The 13,005-nt window shown below is 41.2% G+C and overlaps 1 protein-coding gene across 1 annotated transcript in view; it reads left to right on the forward strand.

Moving 5' to 3' along the window:
- The window catches only part of ltk (leukocyte receptor tyrosine kinase), a 70,928-nt gene that overhangs the window by 35,604 nt on the left and 22,319 nt on the right, over window positions 1–13,005 (forward strand). Inside the window, exons 5-15 of the mRNA XM_014414074.3 lie at window positions 1,059–1,192; window positions 4,114–4,251; window positions 6,867–7,016; window positions 8,049–8,149; window positions 8,291–8,451; window positions 8,809–8,903; window positions 9,859–9,930; window positions 10,319–10,493; window positions 10,805–10,955; window positions 11,157–11,285; window positions 11,609–11,765. Of these exons, the coding sequence (XP_014269560.3) occupies window positions 1,059–1,192; window positions 4,114–4,251; window positions 6,867–7,016; window positions 8,049–8,149; window positions 8,291–8,451; window positions 8,809–8,903; window positions 9,859–9,930; window positions 10,319–10,493; window positions 10,805–10,955; window positions 11,157–11,285; window positions 11,609–11,765 (1,463 nt within the window). The remainder of the gene's footprint in view (window positions 1–1,058; window positions 1,193–4,113; window positions 4,252–6,866; window positions 7,017–8,048; window positions 8,150–8,290; window positions 8,452–8,808; window positions 8,904–9,858; window positions 9,931–10,318; window positions 10,494–10,804; window positions 10,956–11,156; window positions 11,286–11,608; window positions 11,766–13,005) is intronic.

Raw genomic sequence — 13,005 nt, forward strand, 5'->3', positions numbered from 1 at the left:
TTATACAAAATAAATCATCTTGGCAGTAATGTTGCATAAAGAAGGCAAGAAAGTGAAGATACTCTTGTTTTAACCTTTACTTGTTTTACTTTTAATGCACTTCTTTTTAATGTAACTATAAAAGCCAAAAATTAGAGTTAGAAAAAAAAGATACACATGTAGCTGTTTTCACATCTGAACTTTGGAAGACGTGGGGGAGAGTCAAGTCAGGACGTGGTCCACAGTTGTCTTCAAATGTAGCGCACAGCAGGAAACAGTTTTCACTTCACTAATGGAAAGAGTCTTTTTGGTTTAGGTGAAGATGATGTCTGAGAAGAGCATGCTGGAGGCAGGTCACAGCGAGATCACCACTAGCTATGAATGCACCAGTCTATTACCTGCGCTTTCTCCCATCATTACAAATCACTGCAGCTGGATAATACGTGTAGTTTGCACTGGTGAGCTGACATTTTGATGTGAGCTCTAACTGTGTGAGATCTTTGGTTCTCACGTGCACCTTCGTCAGGTAAGGTCCACAAAAGTTCAGAAGTGTGTACTTTGAATGAACTTCAGGGTTAGCACGGAGGTTATTGTATTATGAAGGTGGTTCATTTCTTCCTGGGGTAAATCACCATGGTGACTTACAGGTTATACTCCAAGTAAGAGATTATCAGGTATAAATGAATCACCTAAATCGTGTCACCACTCCTCAAACCTCTGCACGTCGAAAGTAAGAGGGGCTGATGGTTTTGCGTTTCACTGATGAGCATCGGTCTGTATTATGAGTCCAACCTCTTTAAATTCTTGTAATCTTATACTTTCTGGATCCTTTGTAAACTCAGCCCCTCTGCTGCCAGTATACTTATTGGCTGTTGCCAAAGCAACTACTTTCATGTGAACCCAGAGGGGAAAACCAGAGTTTGCTGACGCTACCCAAATTGCTGATGCTAGGGCAAGTGAATCTAGATATTGGAGAGATACCCTGGGTATGTTGAGTTCGCTTCATAGTACATGGCCCAGGGCTGCTGCTTATGTGAGAAATTCGATTGATTTTGTTTCTGTGTGATTGCTTAATGCAGGCCTGAGTGGCAGATTTTTGGAGTTCCGATTGGCTGGGTGGCTGGACCCTTTCAGGTGACCCTGCTCTACACTTCGTGTGAGAGAGAAGCCACTGTGGCTCTGGACTCGCTGGAGTTCATAAACTGTGAATCAGGTGAGTTTATCAGGTCGTTAAGAGCTTTCAAACCAGATGCTCATGGTCATTTCCTGTGATAAGCACCTACAACCAGAGGTGGGACCAAGTCATTGTTTTGCAAGTCTCAAGTAAGTCTCAAGTCTTTATCCTCAAGTCTCAAGTCAAGTCTCAAGTAATGTCAGGCAAGTCAGAGTCGAGTCTCAAGTCACTGGTGTAAAAGTCCAAGTCAAGTCACAAGTCTGAAACTTTGAATTTCAAGTCCTTTCGAGTCTTTAAAAAAAACAAACGAAAAAATTGTCACGGCGGGGTGCGCCGATGTGTGTGGAAACAGGACCCAAAAGCAGATGATGACGAGGAATTGTAATGATTAACAGAAAGGTGAACCTTTAATGCGATGACGGCAGGGAAATGAACCAAGAGACCAAAAACAAACAGGCAAAACACTAAGAAACAAAATACTAAATGGTACTGAGACCAAAACCTAAACTATGACTGTGGTGGAAAAATAATAAACTAAGACTAATAATACATAACAGATGAAAACTAAAACTGTGACCCTGGTGAGATAAACAGACGAACCGACAATGGCATGAAGAAAACAAAAAGCTTAAATACAGACATGAGGTGATCAGGGGAAGTGGGGACACATGGGGGAACAGCTGACAGACATAAACCTAATGACAGGACCAGGAGAGAAAGCTAAATACAATGAACAAAGAACACATGACATTGTCAAAATAAAACAGGAAATACTAACAACTAAACATGACAACACAACAGACCCAACACGTGATGAATAAATACCAAACCCCAAAACATAGAAAACCCAGGAACAATAACCAATAACTGCCTAAACTAAAGGCAAAATAGGAAATAACACAAACTAATAACATATCAAAAAATACAAAGAAAACTCAGAGTGCTGGGTCGGAGACCCAGCCTGTGACAAAAATAATGTTGCAGTTATGCTAAATGTAAATGTTAGACCATGTAATTTTAAAATCTGTGTTTTTCTCAACACATGACAAAATAGTGAACTTAGAAAATATACACAAATTGTGAAATTGCACCTCTTTAAAATGCAGCTCAATTAAACCTAGCTCCAAGAATAATTTTCACCGACAGTTCTGAGATAAGCTGCATGTTATTCTTGGATGCGGTTGTAGGACCAGCTTTAAAATCGCATGACAAAAATATCATACACATTAAAAAAAACTGTATCACCAACGTAGCCTGGAAAACATTTGCTAGTTAGATGAAGTCAGCTATCTCATCTTAGCATATTTATATGCATATTTATAATCATACGGTTCTTGGAGTGAGTGCATACACTCATGAAGTTTAGTAACTTCAGGTCACTGCAACAAGCCCAGGTACAGTTTACCGCCGGATGGGTACAGGACCTTGAAACGCACCGTGTAGAACGAAAGACCATCGTACGTATCATAAGTTTACCAGTCTCACAAATCGTCTTCATAAATACACAATCGTTAACCGTTTATTAATAGGACCTTTGAGCTCAACGGTAATTAATTAGTAGTGGAAATAATTTCTGGTAGCATCACAGAAATGTAGCAGTGACAACAATATTGTATGCTGTAATCGTACTGGGCAATTAGTGATACAAAAAACCTGTTTTATCCTGTGAATAAAAGTATGTGTTTTTGTCAGTGTACCATAATAACAGAAGCGAAACGCAATATTGTGTCAGGACAATTCACTATTTATGCACAATAAATAAAGGAGCATAGCGCGACAATTTCTGTTCAGCGCCAGACTTGCTTGTAACCTATATCACCAATTATGTTAAGAAAAATGACGCATTAACTACAACAGCAGACTGACCTTTGTGGAAATGCTTGGAGCAGACTAACCTGTGAGCTGGAGTGTTCTGGGACGTTATATTTGATCTTTGAATGGCTGAAATCCAGTCGCGTCTTTGTTACTTCGGAAACATGGCTCGAACAATTTCTCTTCCACGACGTAATCCGATAACAACCGATCTCTTTACCCGTCGGCTTCCCGTGGCTGTCATGCGACCAGCTATTGCAGTTAATAACACAACAGCTTCTTGACATTTTTGTGTTTCTTTTTATCGCTGTATAACTGATTTTAATTGAAAGCCTGCGTGCGCTAGTACCGCTTGCCACGAGTTCCCAGAATCCTTTGCGGTTCTACCCGTGAATGACGTCACATTTTCAATCTCTATATAATATGCATGTTAAATTTTATATTTGGGGTAAAATATCAAGTCTTTTCAAGTAAACCGGTTCAAGTCCAATTCAAGTCCCAGGTCATTGGTGTAAAAGTCCAAGTCAAGTCACAAGTCTTAGAACATTTTTTCAAGTCAAGTCTAAAGTCATAAAATTAATGACTCGAGTCTGACTCGAGTCCAAGTCATGTGACTCGAGTCCACACCTCTGCCTACAACCGTACAGACCAGATAAAAGGAACCAGCTGTAAACTTTATTTTAAAACCTGAGGTACTTTCACAGTAGCACATACTCGTGTTTTAACGTTTCCACAGCGGCTACAGGAGAACTTTTCTCTCTACAGATTACAGTTAAGGTTGCTTATGAAAACTGATTCACTCAAAATGTGTTTAGGTTTACTTTTTTTGTCTCATGCATGTTTTGCAAGTGAATGTCAGCACACAAAAATGCTCTGGTGTCAGGAAAATTTAAAAGCTCATGATTTGCGGTCAATTTGCAAACAGGCAAAAGATGCCTGGTCTGTTTTGCAGATTTCTTGAACCTTTTTTCTCAGTGGTTTCACATTTTTCAAGTCTCTACGGTATAGAGCAGCGAGTCAAGAAAAGCCCCTCCGCAGAATCAACCGACCTTCCTGTAAAAGCTGCCTCGTCGCTCATCCTAACTCACCGGGCCTCTAAATCTGCTTTGTACCTTGTTACAGTTGTTGTGTGGTTGTCTCCATTGCAGAACACCATTTCGGTGAAATGAGTCCCATTTGTGAGGAATCTTTCCACTGCAACCACTCAGGAGAGTGCATCGCCACGAGCCAAGTGTGTAACTTCCACACGGACTGTCCTTATGGAGAAGACGAGGGCTTCATCTGTGGTGAGATTTTGTTTTTGTTGGTTTTTTTAAATAAAATCACACAGAGTGCAGCAGAGCTTTTATGATGATGTATTTGATTCGATTTCATCTGCACCATCTGACCGATTCTTATAGCGACAGCATTATGAGCAGGAAAACACGTGTGAATGCTTCAGTTTGTGCACATCGGGAGTTATATCAGGCCAGCGTACTGTTGCGCAGTCCTGAAGCAGTCAGCGAGCTATTGGCAAGCTGTAATCCATTTGCATTAGCTGTATAAAATTTAAGTCCATGATAAATTGTTAATCCTTTCACCAAAGGCACAAGATTATTCCATGCCAAGGGCCTTTACACAATAAATTTAAAGTGTAGAGAATAAGTATTATGTGGGGTGTTTAAAGTCTGAAACCTGAGTGCAGATTCTCTTCCTCGGATAATTTGCATTAAAACGCTTTCACCGCCTAGTGTGTTTTTTCCTAATTAGCAGTAAAATGTAGTGTCAGGAATCCAATAGGCTGTTCTCTTTTCAAAGCTCTCTTCTCTGTCTACATCAAAGATTTCAGATAATATGATAAACCCTTTGCAGATTTATTATCCTATTGAAAAAAACATGCACAAAAAAGCATCAGTCATTACCTTTCAGTTCCTCTCACATCACAATCTAACAAATTACCTCTTTCTCTTTTTTATAACATCAATCACTGTGTGCAAAGAAAAAACTCTCCGAGACACTGAAAAGGCAAAACGCTTCAGTCAGTAAAATCGATATAGTCAGGGTTATTTAAAGCACTTGAGCTGTGAAACGCTGGGGGGAAAGGCCACAGCGGAGATGTAATTTCTTCAACGAGCACACGGGTGTCTTAACCACTTTCATGTGCAAACATCGGTATCAATTTAATCTCTGTGGGTTCTATAGAGAGGTGGCTTACATGTTTTGTCTATTTTAGCACAAAAACTGGAAACAGCTCTATCTGTATTCTGGCTTCTTTCACAATTAAATACATGCTTAGAGTGAGAGGAGAAGAATTACACCGATCTCCCGTCTGCATCAAGGACAAAGGTGGAGTCGGGGAAGCTTCCATAGCATAAACATAGCCTTATCACAAGGTACCTAAAAAGCTCAAAGATATGCCTACACATATGTTTTACATTGATTATTTGACCTCATACTTCTTGGTGGTTAAACCTACACATGCTGACTATCAAAGGATAGTCTGCATGTGTGCTGTGCATTTTATGCAACAAGTGATTCATGTCCTAGCTTTTCAGCAAAATACATTACCTCAGACATGAAGGAACGCCAGTTCAACTCCTGAGATATTGATCTGGTCAGTTAGGCAGCAGGGGGGATCGTTAATCAGTTTCAGCTCCTCTGGTATTAATGAAATTAACAACAGGCAACAAAACAGGAATGGTTTTACGGGTGGAGGTCACTGGCATTTTTCCCTCCTCATCTTTTCTGATTGTTTTTCCATTTGGCCAGGGTCAGTGTCACTACTGGTAGCATGAGGCAATACCTGGACCCTACAGAGGTTGCACAGGTAGGGTATCTCCAAGAGCATTGAGGTATCCTAGGAGACAGACAGTTATTCTAGGAGAGCAGGAGGGGGTCGTACAAAGACTTTAATCCACCAGGACAACCAGTATCTGCTCCACAGGATGAGAAGATTATTGGTGTGAATGCTTCTGACCAAACAATCAGAAACAGACTTCATGATGGTGGTCTGAAGGCCATTGCTGCCCTGTGCTTTTCATAGATGAGAGCAGGTTGACCTGTGGAGAACATTAAGTTGCTTTTAACATCATTCAGCACAAGCAGTTTGGTGGTGGGTCAGTGATGGTTTGGGGAAACGTATCCATGGAGGGAGACACAGACCTCAGATCGGTTAGGCAACAGCACCTTCTGTCAGATCCTGTGCTGTTGCAGTGGATTCCTACTAGTTCATGGTGCACCTCAGACTGTTCCAGCAACTCAGTGATGCCCTGGTCCAGATCTGATGGGAGATCCCCCAGGACACCATGAGTCGTCTCATTAGGATGTCAGTCATGCACACAAGCACCTGTAGGCCATACAAATTACTAAGTAATATCTTGAGTTGCAGCAATGGAATATCAGGAAAATGGACAAGCCTGCTGCATCATTTTTTAATCTAGATTTTCAGGGTTTCTGTTATTTCAACCCTCTGTAAGATAAGAATTTTCATTTCAAACAATGTGGCATCTTCTCAAAGAAGTAATTTTTTTGAGCAGTATATGTTGACCCAGTGAAGTATTTGCAAGCCCCCAAAACTGATAAGAGTCACTATGTTTTGGAGTTGTTGGACAACATTTTCACTTTGAAGGTGAAACTGAAAAAAACATCCTAAAAGGTCTGGGAGTAATCGCAGTGCTCTGATCTGAAATGTGTCGCAGTACACGTGTAGTGCAAAGTGTGGAGAGTGACAGAAGAAAACACACACACACACGCGCGACTTTCACGTGAAGAAAAACATCCTCCGTATAATTTGTGCTCGGATGATTTCTTTCAAAATATAATTCTTGTCTGAAAGACGAGGAATCCGGGGTAGGAGATGGACTTTTTAGCAGCTGTGGTTTCTGTCTTTTTGAAGTATGATGATAATCTGCTTCCTTCCCAGATGCTCTCCCCTTTGGCTCATACTGTTCGTTTGACGGGGATTCATGTGGTTGGTCTATGTCCAACCAGCACTCGGGCTGGAGGAGAGTTGCAGGAGATGAGCTCATGAAGAGAAAAGACATGCAGGGTTTCGCTCTGCAGCGCACACAAGGTTTGTGTCTGCATGTGTGTGTGAATGTGTGTGCGTGTGTGTGCACAGCACATGTGAATTATGCCCTAATTTAATTACTCTTCCTCTGGTGAATCTCCTCCAGCTCCGATGAATTATTGCAGTGTGGAGTGATGGGAAAATACCCTCATTTGTTTTTGAAGCTCACATTTCCTTGTGTCAAAACTTCTTAATTTTCCTTTGTTGCAAACAGGATTTTTGCATTTACTCTTTTTTGATACACAGCCAATGACGAGAATGCTTGTTTTGATGTTCAGTAAGTAAAAACAATAAAACCGCTATTGCTGCATTGTCTGAGAAGCATTGTCAGGTCATTTCTAGTTCGCAGTGTAACTTTAAAGCATATGTATGCTTGTCAGAAAGACCTGACGGGTGCTACTCCTTATTCACGAGGGCTTGCCGCAGCAGGTAGTGCCACGTATTTGATCTGGCAACATTTTTACGCTGGATGCTCTTGAAGCAACCCCAAGGGGTGTAAGTTTCTTCCCAGGATTGAACTGTGGAGCTTTCGTTTGTCAGGCAAATGTAAAACACTGCAGGAGGTTTTTTTGCATGTCGAAAGAGGATGAAAGCAGGATTGCCAGCAGAAGATGAAATAAAAGATGTAATTGTAACTGGTAGTTAATATGCTCTATTCAGGTTGACTGAAATGTCAGCTGACCATCTTGTGGCTGTACACAAGTCATTTAGCAAGCAAATTAGTGTCCGGCATTCATTGAGACTAGCAGAGCATTGCATTACATTTACAGCTCTGTTAACCTCAATGCGCTTTAGTCTACAAGTCACATTTTAACCCCACATTCATACAGCACTTTATTCTTTTAGCTTTAAGTACTTTATCTGCCTCGCGTCTATGGCCAATTTGCGTCTCCATAAAAGTCATTACTTTTATAAGCTGCTGGTTTATGTTGATCAATAAGAAAGATTGATGTGGGTTCGGCTCAAAAATCTAACTAACTAACTAGCTAAATCACATAACCTGGTAAATGTGTTACATTTATTGTCTTCCCCTAGGGCACTTCTTGTTTCTCCCTGTCAGAGAGAGTAATTCACTTAAAGAAGCGTTCGTTCAGAGCTCTGCATTCCCTCGTCCAGTCTCTTCTGTTGCTTGCCAGGTCAGTTACTCGCCTGACGTAGTAGTTGAATTATTCAATTTAAGCATGTTTGATTGTCTTGTCTGTGTCTGTGTGGGGGAGTTCAAATCATACTAAATATCTCACCAAAAATCTTAATGATCTTCATCTCTGTTTGTGTAGATGCATTTCTCTCTGTACCTGCGTGGTCATTTTAATGGCTCGTTGCAAGTGGCTATAGAGGAAAACGGGACAGTTGCCGTGGTACCGGTCTGGGAGAGGAATGGTCAAGCCGAAGATAACTGGGAACCGGTTGCCCTGGAACTGACTGACCTTCATCACGGGTACATAAGAGGAAAACAAACAGGGGGAGGAATGAAAGAATAAAGGCTGATCTCTCGTGTGTTAAAGGGATGATGTGTCGTTGAGGTTTACTCACCTCTTTTTCCCATGGAGCTCCATAAAGTTTCATTTTCTCCTTTGTTTTCCCCTGTCAGAGATAGTGGAGCTTAGGGATGAGTACATGCTTTAGGTCAGTGATAAGAAAAGGAAAATTGCTCCTTTCATCTAAAGAATGTGTAATCAGATTTAGTGCTCATAATAAAAGAGATTTCACTCCTACTTTTAAGTACACTCGCTGGGATTGAAATCCTGCTGCTTTTTCATAAGAAAAGACAACTGTAATTCTCTGATTGCTCCAGGTTTCGTGTTAAAGTGACAGCTGTGTGGGGACAAGGCTCCAATGCTGACGTTGCTCTAGATGACATTGCACTTGGAGCAGCCTGCTTCCAGTCAGGTAAGCTAAGATCACACAACCATTAAGTAAAGCCAATACAGATTTCTTTAAAAGTTCTCAAGGGCTAAAACACACATTTGTCTTGCTTTACCGCATATTTAGTCTTTGCTTTCATAATGATCGGTGCACTTTATGAAATCAAACTGCGGCTGAGCTTGGGAGGAGCACAGAGAGACCTCCCCAACTGCTGTGTTTTGTTCAGCACCACAGCGGCCCTCAGCTATTCATTTGATGCCCCGTTTAGTTGATTGGCTGAGACATGTGGGTAACCGACGTTTCATGATTTGCTGCAAATGTAGCGCCGCAGTACGACAGCAGTGTGTGCCAACATTCCTGCTCCCGTGTTGTTGCACTTCAGCTTTTAATTCTCAAAGTAGAGAGCAGACTTTTACAAGCCACTATGGTGCTACGCTAATAACAAAGACATGAAAAGGTCTGTTTTTGTTTCGGCGGGATTTAGGAGAAATATGGTTTGAAGCCTCCAGGGAGGCGCAGTTGTCTGTTGCGCTTCTGCAGTTGGGCGAGGACGGAACATTTTCTAACTGACTTCGGCTTTAAATCAGGTTTCTAGAGTAAATTTAGAAAGCAATAATTCAGAATAATGAGTCTGCCCATCACATTTATGATCTCACTCTATGCGGGGATCTTGTTGTGTTCGAGAGGGTTATAAGACCTTAACGGCTCTTGTTGCCTAAGGGCTTGGCAATGAGGAGCGTACAACCTTTACCACCAATAAACGGACAAAAATCCCGTGTCTGTACGCTCCACAGTGGGTAAACACTGCCAAGATAGAAAGGTTTTCATGGTGTAGCCCTGTTCTCAGGAAATCTGTGCCACTTTCATTCTAAATATAGTTCATAATCAGGTGAAATCCAGATGAGTGACTGTGACTCCTCTCTTTTTTTTTTCTTCCCCTGCCTTTACTTTTACTTTGGCTTCCCCTCCCCTCCATCAGATCTCAACTTTCTGCTGCCCGCGACCGACTTTGAAGATTTCTTAAGCCCCCTTCCAGAGCCTTTGGCCTCAGGTAGTGCACAGCTCCAGCAGTTATCTTGTATAGCGTGTGAATTTCTGAAGTGTCCCAGTCTACTGTGTCATCTTTAATCCATTCTGTTTGCACAATTTGCACACCAGGTGGTCAATTGTTTACTCATCACAGCTAACCAGAAGCTTTTAATCCAGCCTGTGTTCGGCAATTACATGCCAGCTCCTTAATGCAATTACCTGTGACTCTTATAGATGTGCCATATGTATGCATCTGTTCTTTACTGTGTATCTTATCTCAGCTGTTTACTGATTTTCATGCTTTTGGTACTTTCCCCCCCTCCACATAACAATGTGAAAATGGTTATAGTTTTTGCAGCTTATTAAACAACTAAAAGCAGTATTTTTTCCCCCTCTATTGCCTTTTGTAGAGGTTTCTCTGATGACTTGGTGGTTTACATCATGCGGTGCCAGTGGACCACAGGGCCCAACCCAAGCCCAGTGTGACAGCACTTACAGGAACAAAAATATCAACGTTACCGTGGGGAAGGAGGGACACTTGAAAGGAATTCAGATGTGGAAGGTGCCTGCTACTAACAGATACCTGTAAGTGGTTGGTGATACCGAGCCAGGGAACATGTACCGGTTTTTGTAAAAAGTGGACTTTGGTAGTTAAATTATACACACATGTAATTCCTAGCCACATTAACACGATGTGAGTTCGTAATAAGGAATCTTATTAGGATCACTGGTAACTATTTCATAATCCACATTTTACAACAGACATCTGCAGCCATTTGCTCAGTGTAATGAGGTATTTGCTATCCATTACGGTATACAGTGCGTGGCTAAGCCTAAAAGCACTTCTTTTAAGACCAAGGATTAAATCTCCTTCTGTTGCAATGATCCCCCCTCAGGATCTCTGCTTATGGGGCTGCAGGAGGAAAAGGAGCCAAAAACCACAACAAACGCAACCATGGGGTCTTTATTTCTGCCATCTTTCCTCTGGAAAAAGGAGATATGCTTTACATCTTGGTGGGACACCAGGGAGAAGACGCATGCCCAGGGGTGAGTATAGTGAGGGTGAGAACAGGCTGGAAGGATTTGTTGATGTGGGATGAGTGGGATGTCTTAAAGAGGAGAGACGAGACGGCGTCCCAAATTCTGATTTTCCTTTTTTAATGCCAAGTTCATGTTTCTGCAACTTTTCTTTTTCTTTTTTTTTTTAAATCTTGTGGAGCTTGATTTTCCATCTTCCACATGTTTTAGAGAAATCCTCACACCCAAAAGATCTGCCTCGGAGAGTCATCTGTGATTGAAGACAACCTCAAGCTGCAGGCTGGTGTAGAGTGGGCTGGAGGGGGAGGCGGAGGAGGGGGAGCAACGTACGTCTTTAAGGTAGCAGAAGACACTTTGAGTTGTTTCAGAACTGTGTGCATTTTCTCTGGGTTTGTGTGCATAGCATTGTTAAGATACAGCACTGTGGCACATAAGCATTTGAAATGATTCAGCAGTGTTTCATTCTTTAATCCATAGATTTAAATATAGATCGATTATATCTGCATGCAGCATGGAACTTTAGCACGAGGTTCACTTTTTTATGATCGCTCTTATCTATTGTACCATTGGGACTTCTAAAGTTGTTGTGTAGCTTATATAAAGTGTTCATCATCATTTAAATAAATTAAATTGAAAGATTTACTCGTGCGTGGTCTTTTCAGAAGGAGGATGGAGAGCTGGTTCCCTTGCTGATCGCAGCTGGTGGAGGAGGAAATGCCTACCTGGAGGACCCTGAGTCCAGTCTGGACAACATACCACTGGAGCAGTATGAAAACAGCACCGAAGCTCCCAGTAGCAATGGCCAAACTGGTGCAGCAGGTAGTGTAATATAAGCTCTTTGTTGCTAGCGTCCTGTTGCAAAAACTGCTATTTTAGTTTAATGTATAAAAAATGCCAAAAGTACCCCTCTGTTGAGTCATCTACCGTTCACTGAAGGCTCATCAGAAATGGTCTCAGTGGAAGGCTGGCTATCAAGAAGCCATTCTTAAGGAAGGGAAAGACGGAGAAACAGCTGAGGTATGCGACATTATACAAGAACTGGACTGAAAGTCAATGGCAAAACGTCAAATGGAATAATGAATCCGAATTTTACATTTTTGGCTCGAACCATTGAGTGAGGTACAACATTAACTTTCTACAGCCATCTGTGAAACACAGTGGAGGTTTTGGCAGAATTAGAAACATAGGAAAGTACCATCACATCTTGATCATCCAATACCATCTGGAAAGCATCTGATTGGCAGTGGCTTCATTTTTTAACATGACATTGATCCCAAATACCCTGCAAATTCAGTAAAAGCATATGGAGGTAGAAAAACACACAATCGATAACTATAAGTGATGGATTCGTCCCCCCAGAGCTGAGACCTCAACATTATTGAAGCAGTGTGGGCTCATCTTGACAGTGAATGCAACAAAAAGCATCCAACATCCAAAGAAGAGCTTTGAATGTCCTTCAAAGAGCCCAGGGAAATTACAAGAAAGCAGCCCGAAAGAGTTCTGTGTCAATGAATAAAGGTGGTTGTACCAAACATTTGCCTTCAAACTCATTATAATTGAACTATTTGCTCTATAATGTGTTTCCAATGAACAACTACAAATATTTTGTTATTTTCCTAGCAAAAACGAAATTAATAAGGGGTGAGTCTTTGTTCAATACAGGCCACAAAGGTCACTCCTCACTAAATAACTTCACTTTGATGTGTTCAAATCTTGAGATGTCTGACTTTAAGATGACTCCCTCCACCCTTGCATAACTGAGGAAAATGAAGTTACTGTTATTGTGCCCACAGTATTAAATATTCTATTCAATTATGTAAAAGAATGAAACGGCTTTCCAGAATCAGTGTTCCTGGCATTTTTCCCTATTAAAAACTAGATTCAATAGAATTAGTTAGATGGAATGCTATTGTTTGTTGCATAACAGGGTTTTTTTTACTTAGCAGCACACACAAAAATGTATTACAGAAAGCAGCGTATGAAATTTAATATAAAGTTGGATCCATAGATTTCTGGGGCAATGACATTTCTTTTGTAAGTGTGCAAAAGGAAAGGAACT

Source organism: Maylandia zebra, linkage group LG19 (genome assembly GCF_041146795.1).
Source record: "Maylandia zebra isolate NMK-2024a linkage group LG19, Mzebra_GT3a, whole genome shotgun sequence".
NCBI classification, from domain to species: domain Eukaryota; kingdom Metazoa; phylum Chordata; class Actinopteri; order Cichliformes; family Cichlidae; genus Maylandia; species Maylandia zebra.